This window comes from Microtus ochrogaster, chromosome 19 (genome assembly GCF_000317375.1).
Source record: "Microtus ochrogaster isolate Prairie Vole_2 chromosome 19, MicOch1.0, whole genome shotgun sequence".
Taxonomy (NCBI): Eukaryota; Metazoa; Chordata; class Mammalia; order Rodentia; family Cricetidae; genus Microtus; species Microtus ochrogaster.
The window spans coordinates 28,670,290-28,684,442 of NC_022021.1; the positions used below are offsets into that span (position 1 = coordinate 28,670,290).

The 14,153-nt window shown below is 40.3% G+C and overlaps 1 protein-coding gene and 1 pseudogene across 1 annotated transcript in view; one reads left to right on the top strand and one right to left on the bottom strand.

Annotated features, from left to right (window-relative positions):
• The window catches only part of Cplane1 (ciliogenesis and planar polarity effector 1), a 100,080-nt gene that overhangs the window by 16,687 nt on the left and 69,240 nt on the right, over positions 1-14,153 (top strand). Inside the window, exons 10-17 of the mRNA XM_026783707.1 lie at positions 1,643-1,892; positions 2,027-2,179; positions 2,326-3,077; positions 3,653-3,861; positions 4,047-4,127; positions 7,736-7,900; positions 12,234-12,392; positions 13,777-14,005. Coding sequence (XP_026639508.1) covers positions 1,643-1,892; positions 2,027-2,179; positions 2,326-3,077; positions 3,653-3,861; positions 4,047-4,127; positions 7,736-7,900; positions 12,234-12,392; positions 13,777-14,005 — 1,998 coding nt within the window. The remainder of the gene's footprint in view (positions 1-1,642; positions 1,893-2,026; positions 2,180-2,325; positions 3,078-3,652; positions 3,862-4,046; positions 4,128-7,735; positions 7,901-12,233; positions 12,393-13,776; positions 14,006-14,153) is intronic.
• On the bottom strand, positions 10,888-11,647 carry LOC101998147 (annotated as a pseudogene).

Consider the following 14,153-nt stretch of genomic DNA (forward strand, 5'->3'; position numbering starts at 1 on the left):
GTTTTTCGAGACAGGGTTTCTCTGTGGCTTTGGAGCCTGTCCTGGAACTAGCTCTGTAGACCAGGCTGGTCTCGAACTCACAGAAATCTGCCTGCCTCTGCCTCCCGAGTGCTGGGAATAAAGGCATGTGCCACCATCGCCCGGCCTATTTTTTCATAGAAAAATTGGAAATGGCTTTTGAAATTTTGTGGGAAGGAAACTGACATGGGCACATCCTTGATTGTGTTTAGCAAAAAAAAAAAAAAAAAGCTTAATTTTTAGTGACAGATTAGTGCTAAGAGAAAACTGTCAATTCTTGCAGAGAAAGTGTGAGTCTTTTGTTTTTTTAACCTTAATTTTTTATTTTACTTTATTTTTTATGTGTATGGGTTTTTTGCCTGCATGTTGTCTGAACTCTGTTTTCAGTGCCCAGGAGTCCAGATGAGGGTTAGATCACTCTGGGACTGGAGTTACACACAGAGAGTCGTGAACCTCCATGTGGGTGCTGAGGCTGGAACTTGGGCTCTTAATTTGTATTTACTGCAATTTCCTCACAATCTCCTTTAAAGTTACTTTTTTAAGGCTTTTCAAATTGATGGCTTTTTTTTCTAATAGATATTATTTGTTTAAAAAAATAAAATTTGAAAATCACAACACATTATTAAATAGTAAAAATTGGTTCTTACAATGCTAGTCCTCAGAGCTAACAATTAGGGTATCATCTTCTAAACATTAAAGGTACTCATATTGCATTTATAATAATAGAAATATGTTAGTTTCAACATATGATAAATTGCATAAAATGTGTTGTTTGTTTTTTAACTATTTTTTAATTTTAATTTAATTTTATGTTTATTTTTTGGCTTTTTGAGTTTTCAAGACATGGTTTCTCTATGTAACAGCCCTAGCTGTCCTGGAATTCGTTCTGTAGACCAGGCTTGCCTCTGATTCACGGATGCTGGGATTAAAGGCGCCACCACCACCCCACCCAGCATCCTCACTTGTTTGTGCAGTGCTAGAGATCAGACTCAGCTCTGCACACAGTAGGCAACTGCTGTATCAGCAGGCCTCCCGATTTGTGTTAATAGTTCTCTAGTCTGAAAAGTTACCATATATTAGTAAGTCTCCTTTTATATTTATGAAACATTAAATGTAATAAGCAGCTGTATTGTGTAATCAGGGTCCATATCTCACACACACACAGACACACACACATTTAATTTTAAACTCATAGAATGTTACTCACCAGTATATTCTCCAAATGTCCTATTTCTTTCTTTTTTTGTTCTTAATAACTATTGTACTAATTATCATTCTTATAATTCTGTTCTTTACATATTTTAGAAGGAAAGCCAGCCACTTAACTCTTTAATAATAAAAGTAAGATGTCATGATTCTTAAACAAGTTGAATACAGTTTAAAAAAAACAAAGCATAATAAATGCCACAAATTTCTGAAAAAAATTGGAAACATGTAAAGACATATTTGGTCACTGTTATTTTTCCTGGAAGACAATTATACAGATTTAATACTTCCGTGTCTGTTCATCTGCTTGCATTCTCATCATTCTATGATGTTTATTTGCCATTTTTGAATAATATGATTACTTCCTTTAAAAGATTCTTCTCTTGCTGATTCTTGACTTTTCATATGTGTTTGCTAGACCACAACAGTTTACATTTCAAGATTCAAATAATCCTGTAGATTCATCAGCTTCTGACAGTGATCCCCTGAGACAGAGGTTTTCTGTAAAAGCACATTCACGACTACCCTACCTTATTATTTCTGATGGATACATGGTCACGACCCTTCGGTTTCTTGATAACCAGTCTCCAACAGCGCTCATGAGGTCGTTGCTAATTGATTCCACCCAGAGGCTTGAGAAAGCATGCCAAAGTATGACGCTATCTAAGGTACAGTGCCTTCTGGTATCTGTGGTAAAAGTGCCTTCTTGTTTCTTTCAAAGTTAAAACACTACAAGTTTAAATTGCTTTAGAATTACAGATAAAGTTTTGCATTTAGAAATCATTTGTCTTTTTTTCCATAGCCAAAGGACAAAGGGCTGAACTTGAGATCACTGGATTCCTTAAGGTCTAGCCTGTTGAAGCATCAAGGAAAGGAGGGCTTAGTTCATGGCACCGTCCCTAGGTTTCTGCAAGCAGAAGAAACAATGAAGTTAAGTGAAACTACTGATGTTCAGGTACTTATTAGTATCTACTGACTTTATTCTAAGAAACTTATTGGTTTTGTTGTTGTTGTTAAAGGGTATAGAAACTTGAGAACAACACAGTGATCCTACGCATAAGGCTTGAATGGTATTTAATATAATTTTCCCCTTGTGTTTAGGATTCTGAAGGAGAAGAAGCTAATGAAGTTGAACAATTTCCAAACAATTCATTTCCTTTTTGTAACCAAAGAAAAGATCTACGGTTTAGCATTATCAAGGAAGGAAGATTGGAATTTGCATCTATGTTTGATACAGTTCATGCAAAGGATGATTCCAAGGAGACAGACAGAGCCATCACAGAACTGCATTGTATACAGAAAAAACTACTTGCAGCGTGGACTATAGGCATTTCAAAAAATGTAGCAGAGAAAAACTTAATGTTAAATTACACAGTACTTTGCCTCACTCATTTCTTCTATATTCTCCAGTTTATAAAATGCCCTTTGCCTAAGTTTGACCTGTTTGTAAATAAGAGTGTGAAACATAATGCATGGGTACTTTGTATCTTTCAACTTTTCCATCAGTGTTTATCAGTCCACTATTGGGATATGAGATACAGACAAGATATTGGCCATTTGATAAAGCTGACCTCAAATACTGTAAAGCTTTTACTGACTCATCAACAAAAAAACGGGCTCTTCTCAGAGAAGCTTTTAGCCTGCCTTTCTTTACTCCGAATGGTAGCTGGCCATGTAAATGGCGTCTGCAGTCTTCAGCCCGAGGCCCTTTTAGCATCAGCTGGTGAAAGAACAGCTGAGCTGGACTCATTAATAGTCCCTATTTGTCAAGCTTCTAAGGAAAGTTGGTCCTGGAACTCATCTTTAAATATTTATCCTCAGGTCACAAATCTTGCTCAAAAGCTAAGTCACAGGTATGAATACTAATTTTATTACTGAAACACTATGGGTTTTTTATGATGTAGTAAGAAGTGTGTAATTGGTAGTTTTTAGTATGTTTATAAGGTTTTAAACTGTTAGTACTAATCCCAGAGTAGTTTTTCACTCCAGAAGTTACAGGCAGAGCTGCCCAGTGTGGGCACTAAGATGTAAACTCAAGTTTTCTGGAAGAGCAGCAGATCCTCTTAATCCCTGAGGTGTCTCTCCAGTCTCTCTATATAAATTTTATTTGTCAGCCAAAGATTGTTTCAATTTTTTTTTAACGAACATTAAGGACATTTATTTTTAAATCTTGGGCAGCCATAATGATCTTGAAAATATAAAATAAAAGTTAAGTATATAATGGAAAATGTATATAGGTGCATAAAACATTTGTGAAAATCTTGTGGTCCTTATGTGCATTGGCCCCTGGACCATGATCATTAGCTTGGTCAGTCTGTTCTGTTGCATTTGTGAAGAAATCAAGCAAGACACTGCCTGCAAAGGGAGCTAAACTTCTTTTCATTACTCTTGAAATTTGGTTTTGACAATTATCTTATTTCCTGTACAGATTGGTTGCTCTTTGGAGGCTATTGTACAAAAAAACTTTATGGTATCAAGCACAATTAAGCCAAAGAATTCCTGAAGGTGACAGACAGTTACCTGAAAATGTAACACATGAAGTATCTTTTGTCAAGACTCTGTTATGTCATCTCCAAACTAACCTGCAGATGGCCGGGGATAGCTTGCCTCAAGCCTTGGAACTTACACCTATCAATGGTCAGTATCTTATAAACAGTTTCTAGTTCCTTGGATATGTGAAGTGATTAAGTAGGTTTTTGTTTTCAAAATGATTTTTAGAATAATTTCAGGCTGGATATGTAGCTACTGAATTTTAAAGCAAAGTAAACATTTAAAAGTTATGTAATCAACTGTAACTAACTGTTTGGTAAAATCATTCTTAGGTGAAGAGTGCTTTCTGTTAGGATCCTATGAAAGATCAGTTCATCTGTGGAAGAAGGCTCTACAAGAAACACAAGAGAAAGGTAAGGGACATTTTTTTTTTAAAGGTAGCACTGTATTGGTGAGAATATAGCTTAACTTTCTGCAGAATTTAAAAATATTAAGGCTCAGAGTGTTCACACCTTGTTACTGTTCAAGTAAGATGCAGATTGGAGGGAACTTGAATATCAGAAGTACTGTACTGTATTTTAAATTATTTTTAAAATCTTTTCAATGCTCTCTAGTTGTTTCCTGCCCACCCCACCCCCACCTTATTTAATGATAAAACCTGCAGTTGAATGTTAATGGAAATAAATGAGATTTATATCCTAAACCTGTTCTTCCTTTTAGAGACTCCCTAAATGGGAAATTATCCATCAGGTACTCTGCCACACTCCTACAGACATTGAGAGAACCATGGCCTTCTGGCCTTTAAGAGATTAGAGAGTTTCAGGTTGAACAAAGAGTTGGAGTTACGTATGATTTGCACGGGGCTTTTGTAATAACATAGGATTCTATGTTCCAGAAACTGGTGGCGTCTTTGAAGGTGTGACAGAGTTGATAAAAGTTCCTAAGTGACATCTCTGTACCTGGCCTGAGTGTAGCTGCTGCCTGGGCACAGCGCCATGCTTTACATTATTTCCTGACAGCGTTAGCTTCACACACTTCCCTTTTACATCTGTGTAATGTTCTCAGTGCTTGCTGTAGCCCAGCTCTGCACAAGGCAGTAGAGATACCAGAAGCTTACCTTTGTTACTGTCACTCGTGTGGGCTGGGAGCACAAGAAGAGCACGGTCTGAAGGTATGGTCAGCTCCAGGGAACCATGGAGGGGCTGATGTTTAAAGCTGAGTTGAAATTGGACAGTGAAAATGGTAGGATCGAGCTGAATGGTGGTGGCGCATGCCTTTAATCTCAGTACTTGAGAGCAGAGGCAGATGGATCTTTGTGAGTTCGAGGACAGCCAGGGCTACACAGAGAAATACTATCTTGAAAAACAAACAAACAAAGCTGGTAGGATGGTTTAACAGAGGAGGTACATTTGCCATGAATTTAGGTCAACTGAGTCATACCTTTATCCCTGCATCATAAAAGGGTGTCACAAGTTTCTGGGATCTAGAGAAACCAAAAGCCTGAGAAAGTATAAGAGTTTGCAAAGTGCAAATGTGATTTATGCATGCAATATTAGTGGCATAAATTAGCGGGTCAGGGAAGAGTAGTGAAGGAAGGTCTTATGTGGAGTGCTAAGAAAAGACAGTGGGATCAGATAAGATTTACACAAACAAAAAACAAAAGCAACAACAGCAAAAACCCATGGTCTCATTTTTCAGCTCTGACTGGTCTGGTACTTACTATGAAGACCAGGCTGCCCTTGAACTCAGTGATCTGCCTACCTCTGCCTCCTGAGTCCTGGGATTTTAGGCCAATGTTTTAAATTACATTTATTTATTTGTGTGGAGGGATACACATTTGCTTCAGCGTACCTGTGGAACTCAGAGAATGACTTGTAGGAGTTGGTTCTCGCCCTCCACCATGTGGAGACTGGGGCTCAAATTCAGGTTATCAGGCTTCTTTGCCCATAGAGCTACCTAACTGACCAAGACACATTTTGTAAGGAAAAGACTGTTCAGATAAATACACAAGGTCCCTGATTTATGATAGTTTAACTTAAACTTTTAAACTTTGCGATGGCATGAAAGCCATGTGTATTCATGTTTTGCTGAGCCAGAAGTAATGCTATGTGAGGTATGTGTCTTGGGCTTCTATTGCTGTGAAGAGACACCATGACCACGGCAACTCTTAGAAAGGAAAACATTCAACTGGGGCTGGCTTACAGTTCAGAGGTTCAGTCCATGCTCATCATGGTGGCACATGGTAGTATACAGGCAGACATGGTGCTGGAGAAGGAGCTTTGAGTTCTACATCTTGATCCACAGACAGCAAAAGGAGACTATGTACCACACTTGGCATAGCCTGAGTGTATCAGACCTCCAAGCCTTCCCCCACAGTGACAAACTTCCTCCAACAAGGCCATATCTCTTAATAGCACCTCTCCCTCTGGGCCAAACATTCAAATACACGAGTCTGTGGGGGCCGTTCCTACTCCTACCCCCACAGTATGCAATGCTGAAGAACAGCAGTGAATCTCAGCTTCAGTCAGCTGCATGACCACAAGGGTAGCACGGATACTCTGTGGTGTACTGTGTTGTACGTAGGTCAGGTATAGAATTGCATTTTTAAATGATTTATTTATTTTTGTTTAATGTATATGAGTGTTTTGCATGTATGTTTGTACACTATCTATGTATCTGATACCTTTAGTGGTCAGATGGTGTTAGATCCCCTGGAACTAGAGTTACAGAGGGTTCTGAGGTTCCATGAGGGTGATAGGAACCCATCCAATGGCTCTTTGCAAGAGCAGAAAGTGCTCCTTAATACTGATCTATGTTTCCAGCTCACATACATCCTTTGATTTATGATCTCTTCTGTTTATGATGGTTTTGTTGGGAAATAGCCCTGTTATACATCAGGGCTCTTTTATAGTTCATTTAGGAAGGTCACTTTGATGCATTTGTGGATGGAAGAGTGAGTTGCACATAGAAGCAAGCTTATTATTCAGCTGGGAAGACTGAACCAAAGCCACATCAGTGTTAATGGAATGTAGTTCATATTTAACAGGTACATAGCAAGTTTGATCAATGGAAATTGTGATCAAGTAGATTCTCATTTTTGAGAACTGGTTAACCAGATAAAGGAGAGGAATTCAGTAAATTAGGAAGTTTTAGATGAAAACAGCTTCCTTAATGAGTCCACTATGAGCATTTTGTTTACAACTATACCCATGGGTGTGGTTTCTAAGAGTGGGTGCTCACATGAGCAGTAGCCTCAAAGAGAGTGCCTTAGGATGGACTGGAGGCGGGCAGACTCAGCTGATGTGGTGTTTCTGTGGACACCTACAAGGACTGGGCTCCTTTAGCGTCTCTGCTCTATTAGTAGTAAGGCTGTTTTGTGGGCCTGTGTTCCAGCCATCACATCCATGCGACTGGCCGCTGGTGGGGGAAAGGTGCGCCGCCTGACTGAGTTAACTCCTGTGGGGAGTCTGTAATATGTGCTCAGTATTATGTCCTGGATCACGCGAGTGTTTGTAGTAATCCCAAACAAGATTGAGATTCTTTCACTCAGAACTTGAGATAGCAATCAGACCTTCATGCTCTGATGGTGACAATTTGCGTCTCTTCAGGTAAGAGGGCCTCTCATCTGAGGGCCCACTATAAGAACCTCAAATGAAAAGATCAGGGTATTGTTGACTTGTTTTTATTTATTATTATTATTATTATTTATTTATTTATTTGAGGTCAGATCTCGTTTTGTAGCCCTGTCTAGCCTAGAACTCTGTGTAGACAAGTTTGGACTCAACTTGAGAAATCCTGAATCTTCCTCTGGGTACCGGGATTCAAGGCTGCACAGCCATGTTCATGCTGCCCTGATTTTTAGATAAGTTCTTTATTGAAGAATAAAACAGATGCAGAAAACATCCATGTCGTGATTGTGTAATGATGCATTTTCACAATTACCGCATTTCTGTCTACATGGCACTAGCTGGAGAGCACTCACCTGGTACCACACTTGTCAGTGAATTCTGTTGTGTTTTAGGAGGAAGAAGAAGGAGCTTTCTTCAGTCACGGTACTATCTCTCTCTCCTGTACTGCCACCTCTACTGCTATAATTTGAACGATGCTCAAGGGTTATGTGATCACCTAGTAAGAGACATACTCAGCTGGTCCCAGTTACCTGTAAAACAAAGTAAAGATTGCTCAGGTATACTTTTTAAATTCAGTGTATTCTCTCTTTCTCTCATTTATTTATTTACTTATCTATCTATCTACCTATTTATTTATTGTGGCTTTCTGAGACAGGGTTTCTTTGTGTAACAGCCCAAGATATCCTGGAATTCACTTTGTAGACCAGACTGACTTTGAACTCAACAGAGATCCGCTTGCCTCTGGCTCCCAGGTGCCAGGATTAAAGATGTGTGCTACCACCACCCGCCTTCTTTTTCTACTTTGAAACAGGGTCTTGCTGTGTTTCTCTCTGACTTTCTTGGTACTCATGTAACCAGCCCCATGCTGGTCTGAGCATCATGAGTGCTGGGATTATAGGCATGTTTAATAATTTAATAGCGTTAATTTTTATTTATGGGTTTAGAGAAAAATAGTTTATGCATAAAAATTCTCCTGCCTTTACAGTGACTGTTATTGGCTGTTATTCTGTGTGGATTTTGGATCATCAGCTTCTCAGTAGAGTATAGCACAGCTGTTCTTTGGATTTATTGAAGAACTCATTAAAGTTGCTTCTCTCGAGGAGTCACGATATGTTCACTTGCTCCTGAATTCCTTGCAAAGGTTATCCGTCTCCCACTTTATGGGCTTCTTCCTCACTCACTTGATTGTTTAATTTGCTGTGTAGAGGCTTTTCAGTTTCTGAAATTTCAATTACCAATTATTAACTTTAATTCCTGAGAAAATGAAATCGTATTCAGAGAGTTCTTCCCTGCACCCGTGTCCTGTAGACACTGCTGTGTTTCCTTCCCTGTCTTCCCTGTACCCATGTTCTGTAGGAACTGCCGTGTTTCCTTCCCTGCACCCTTGTTTTGTTTTTTTTTAAATATTTATTTATTATGTATTCAATATTCTGTCTGTGTGTATGCTGCAGGCCAGAAGAGGGCACCAAACCCCATTACAGATGGTTGTGAGCCACCATGTGGTTGCTGGGAATTGAACTCAGGACCTTTGGGAGAGCAGGCAATGCTCTTAACCTCTGAGCCACCTCTCCAGCTCCCCCTGCACCCGTGTCCTGTAGGCACTGCCGTGTTTCCTTCCCTGACCAAAAATCCCAGCTTTCTGGAGGCAGAAGTTCAAAGCCATCCTGGCCCACACAGTGAGTTCCAGGAGCCAAGAAACCCTGTCTCTAACCAATTAAAAAGTTACCCCACCAAACACACCAATCCCCACAACACAGACCAAAAGAAACTTGTGTTTATTGTGAAGGGAAACCGGGGCAGGAACTAAGGGCAGCGACTGAAGCAGAGGCCCTGGAGGGCCTTCTTACTGCCTTGCTCAGCATACTTTCTTTTGTATGACTTCTGTCCCAAGGTGGCTCTGTCCACAGTTGACCTGTGCCCTCCTCCATCAGTCTTTAGCCAAGAAAAGGTCCCCACAGACATGCCCATAGACAATCTGATGGATGCATTTTTCTTAATTGAGATTTCTTTTCCTAGATAACTCTAACTTGTATTAAATCAACAACAACAACAACAAAAAAAAAACTAGGATACAGCATTTACTGAAGGTGATGTCTTTCCTCAAGTTGTATTTTTGGCATCTCTGTTAAATATTGGTTGGTTGTAATGTTGTACTTAGGTTTGGCCTGTCCTGTTTTGTTGTTCTACTTGTCTTCTTTGTGTTGTTTTTATTACTACAACTGTAATACAGCTTGAAGTTTGATATGGTAATCCTTCCAGCATTGTTTTTGCTCACGATTTCTATTTCTATCTGAGGTCTTATTATTGTGTGTCTATATGAATTTTAGTGCTTTTTTTTCTTCTCTGTTTTTGTAAAGAACATTATGACTATTTTGATTGAGATTGTGTTAAATCTATAAATTGATTTTTTCAGGATTGTTTTTACAATATTTTACCAATACCATGAATGTGGGAGAGCTTTCTATCTTCTAATATCCCTTTCCGTTTCTTTACCTTCTTGGTTAGGTTTGTTCCATATATATATATTTTGAGGTTATTGTGAATGAGAGTGTGTCTATGACTACTGTATTGTAATCGATGTATAAAAAGGCTACTTTTTTTTAAAGGGGAAAATGAGAATTTAATTTCTGAAATAACAGCAATTTATCCATTGTACCTACTACTGTATTATGCAAATCAACCTTTTGGAAAATTTAGACAAGAAGGGAACTGTCTAGTTCAGTTTTCCCTCTGGAGAGATCAAAAGCTTTTGGCTCTTAAGTCTTTGATAAAAGGCGTACACAATTCTTGTGTCTACTGTATAGACTACTGCCGCTAGCTGGGCTCCAAATTGGAGTCTCCAACACTCTTGTAATCCAGACGGGGTTCAGTCCTCCACCTTGCACGCCGGTGTTAGAGGATTTAAACGCACAATCCAGGAATTCCTTACACTAATTTATACATTTTAATTGGTTGCATATATTAACATGTACTATAAATTCTTTTCTAAGAAGCATTACATAGTAAATGGATACTGTAAAAAGATCTGATTAGTTAAAAGTAACAAGTATTAACGGATACATACAAAACAGCCAGTTCAGAATGGAACATGGGCACCAGCCTTCCCACAGGACCTTTAAGGAGGGGTGGGAGTAAAGACCACAAGACCGTTAAAAAAAAAATCAGATAATTAGACACAGACGAACTGTGAACAGTTCTCTCACTCTCCAGTGGACAAAAAGAGTAAGCTTTCCATACCCACTGCACCCCAGAGCACCCGGGGCTCCGCCTTATGCCTGCCATACACAGGCTCATGGTGGACAACTGCCCCAAGAGCCCGTCAGGCACAGGCTAGAGTTTGCTAGTGTGTGTGTGTGTGTGTCTGTCTGTGTGTCTGTGTGTGTGTGTGTGTGTGTGTGTCTCTGTCTGTGTGTCTGTGTGTGTGTGTGTGTGTGTGTTGGCTGACTGTGTTTGGAGGAGTTTTATTTTGGCAGCTGGATGTGAGAGATGACGTTCTGTTCTGTTTAGGGGAGGAGGGGCGCATATTGAATGCCTATGCTATGTGTGTTCTTGGTCTGTGAAGGACTCTGTGCTCTGTGCTCACTGCCCCTTCAACAGCTGCAGCTCTCTGCGGAAGCCTTGGACCATCATTCTTGTCCAGCTTGATGGGTTCAGGGAATTCATTGTATAACTCCACTTCTGTTTCCTGTTTAAGGGCATTCCGAGAGATTGTCTGGAAGGCCTGCTCCACACTGATGGCCTCCTTGGCACTGGTATCGAAGTAGGGAATATTGTTTTTGCTGTAGCACCAAGCCTGTGCCCTCTTTGTGGCCACTTGTCTGTTTTCAAGGTCAATCTTGTTTCCCAGCACAACTAAAGGGAAGTTCTCAGGATCCCGGGGCTGGCCTGGATAAGAAACTCTCCAGCTGTCAAGGGTTTTGAATGTATTGGGGGCAGTCACATCAAACATCAGAATATTGCATCCTGCACCTCTGTAGAAGGCCACACCACGATACTGGAACCATTCTTGACCAGCTGTGTCCCAGATCTGCATGGTGACAAGTCTGTCAACCACCATCACCTCCTTGGTCAGAAAGTCTGCTCCTATTGTGGCTTTGTACTGGTCACTGAACTTCTTATTCACATACTGGTTCATGAGCAGTATCTTTCCAACACCAGAATCTTCCAGGATGATGACCTTCAGCAACACTTTCTTCCTAGAGGTCATCCTTTAATGCAGAATCTGCCAAGGAAGAGACACAACACAGGCTGCTGCTATGGAGTCTGACTCTGGCTCCAGCAGGCTCCTCGGAGCTGCCCAGCCCCAAACACCCAAGGCTACTTTTTTTATAAGTTGATTTTGTGTGTGTGTTTTCTCCCACTTTTCTAAACATATTGTTTCCAGGAGTTTTCTGGTTAAATTTTTAGTATTTTTATATATACATATATAATATTATATATTGCACATTATATATACATTACATATTATATGTAATAAATATGACGTATTACATACTATATAATATATATTATTATATTATCTTCTACAAATAGGGATAATTTGGCTTCTGTTCGTATTAGTGTCCCTTTAATTCCCTCCTCTTGTCTTAATGCTTGCTCTATGGCTTCAAGCACTGCATTGAAAGGCGGCTGTGCTCGCCACTGAATCACCAGTATATCACCATCACTGTTGAAAAGGAGTGGGATAGTGCACAGCAGCTCCAGCTGGGCCTGGGCCAGGGCGCTGAGGCCCCCCACCCAGCTGGAATGCGCTAGGGTGTGATTCTGGATGGGCCTGAGTGTGCAGGGGCAGTTTTGGGGGTGGGGCTTGGAGATTCCAGTGTGACACTGGATGGGCCTGAGAATGGGGGGTGTCTCAAATAATTTTTTATGGTTTGCTCTGTTCCTTAGATTCTGAGTTTGGAGTGACCAGGAATGTACATCCGGAGGCCGCAGTCAGAGTTGTCCAGTGCATGGCCCGTTTCATGGCTGCGTATTTCACCAATGAACCACTCTGCATCCTGCCGCCTCACAGCGTGAATGTTCTTCCTCCACTTCATATTAAAACAGGTAATATGTAAACAAATACTCTCCTGCCTTGGTTTTTACACATGGTATCTAAAATCAGTATCCTATGGAGATTGCACTGTTTTTAGTTGTTACTCAAGCTTGCCTCTGTTCTTGAACCCACCGTTACTTGTCTTAACCTCCCGACTAGCTGAGATTGTAGGTGTGAGCTGCCACTCAGAGCTCGCGTTAACTTACCTTCCCTTCATCTTCATTCCTTGTTTACTTCATTCCCTCTGACAGTAGGTATTGAAGCCTCATGCGTGCCTGGCAAGCGCTTGTCCACCTCTTTTCTGTCGTTGCTGTTGAAATACACCAAATAGAGTGGATTGGTGACCCCACAACTCAGCACACGTATCTATGCTGCCTCAGTTCAGAGATTACAAGCACACACAAGCATGCCTGCCTTTTTTTTTTTTAATGTGGGTTCTGGAACTCAAACTTAGGTCTCCATCTTTTATAGGGCAAACACTTTTTTGACTAAACACTCTCCCCAGATCCCATCCTTTTTTTAAATGAAAACTTCTCTATTAAGCATTTTATATGTTTTAAATATTTTTCTGAGCCGGGCGGTGGTGGCGCACGCCTTTAATCCCAGCACTCGGGAGGCAGAGGCAGGCGGATCTCTGTGAGTTCGAGACCAGCCTGGTCTACAGAGCTAGTTCCAGGACAGGCTCCAAAGCCACAGAGAAACCCTGTCTAGAAAAACAAAACAAAACAAAACAAAACAAAAAAAAGAAAAAACCAACTTTTTTGGCTCTTTGGATAATGTAAAATGAGATAAATCTGTTGTCCAGATTATATAATCTGCTATGAAAGTCAGAACATATTTTTGAATAGTTCTGAATAAGTTTTTTTAAATGTATTTTATGTTTAGTTGTATATATGTGTATATTTGCGTGGTATGTGCATGTGAGCACAGTACCCAAGGAGGCCAGAAGAGGGCGTTAGGTCCCTTGGAACTAGAGTTACAGATGATTGTGAGCTGCTGGTCATGGGTGCTGGCAGCTGAACTCTGATAGAAGTCTGTGCTCTTAACCACTGAGCCCTCTCTGTATCCCCTGATCTGGTTCACATGTATGTACATTTTATCGAGCTCACAGAACTCACCTTTATTCTGTGTAAGGCACTCATTCTATTTCTGCTGTGTTTCTTCTTTTTTAAAGAATGTTTGTATTTTATGCATAGCCCATTTAAGGAAGCACATATTTCAGTCTTAACAAAACTGTTCTAGAGGGCATTATTTTATTTCATTCTTTGTGTCTCTTTATTGTCGTGTTGGAAAATATCAACTAAAGAGACTTGATTATGTGAGGAGGCCTGAGCTGGAGTACACGTATGCAGCTGTGATATCGTTTTCTCTGAGTTTTCTCTGATTCACTTGCAGAGCACTCCCTACGACTTATTCCTCTACAACACTCGAAGGTGGCCAGTTTTGTTAGAGATCAGAATCTCTCAAATGTGTGGACAGTTGAATATGCCCTTGAATTATTATTTATTGGTGGCCTGATTCCAGAGGCTGTGTGGTTGGCACATAAACTTGGAGACTGGAAGACATCTGTATCCATTGGTGTGGCCTTCCAAGTTTTCTGTAAACATGGTCGCAATTTTGTGAGGTATGAATTCTTAAAGTTTACTTACTTGCTATGTGTGTGTTTGGGTGCACACATATCATGATGCCTATGTGGAGTTGGGAGGATGAGTTGTGGGAGTCACTTCTCTCCTTCGACCACATGTTTCAGGGATTAAAGTCAGGTCGTCAGG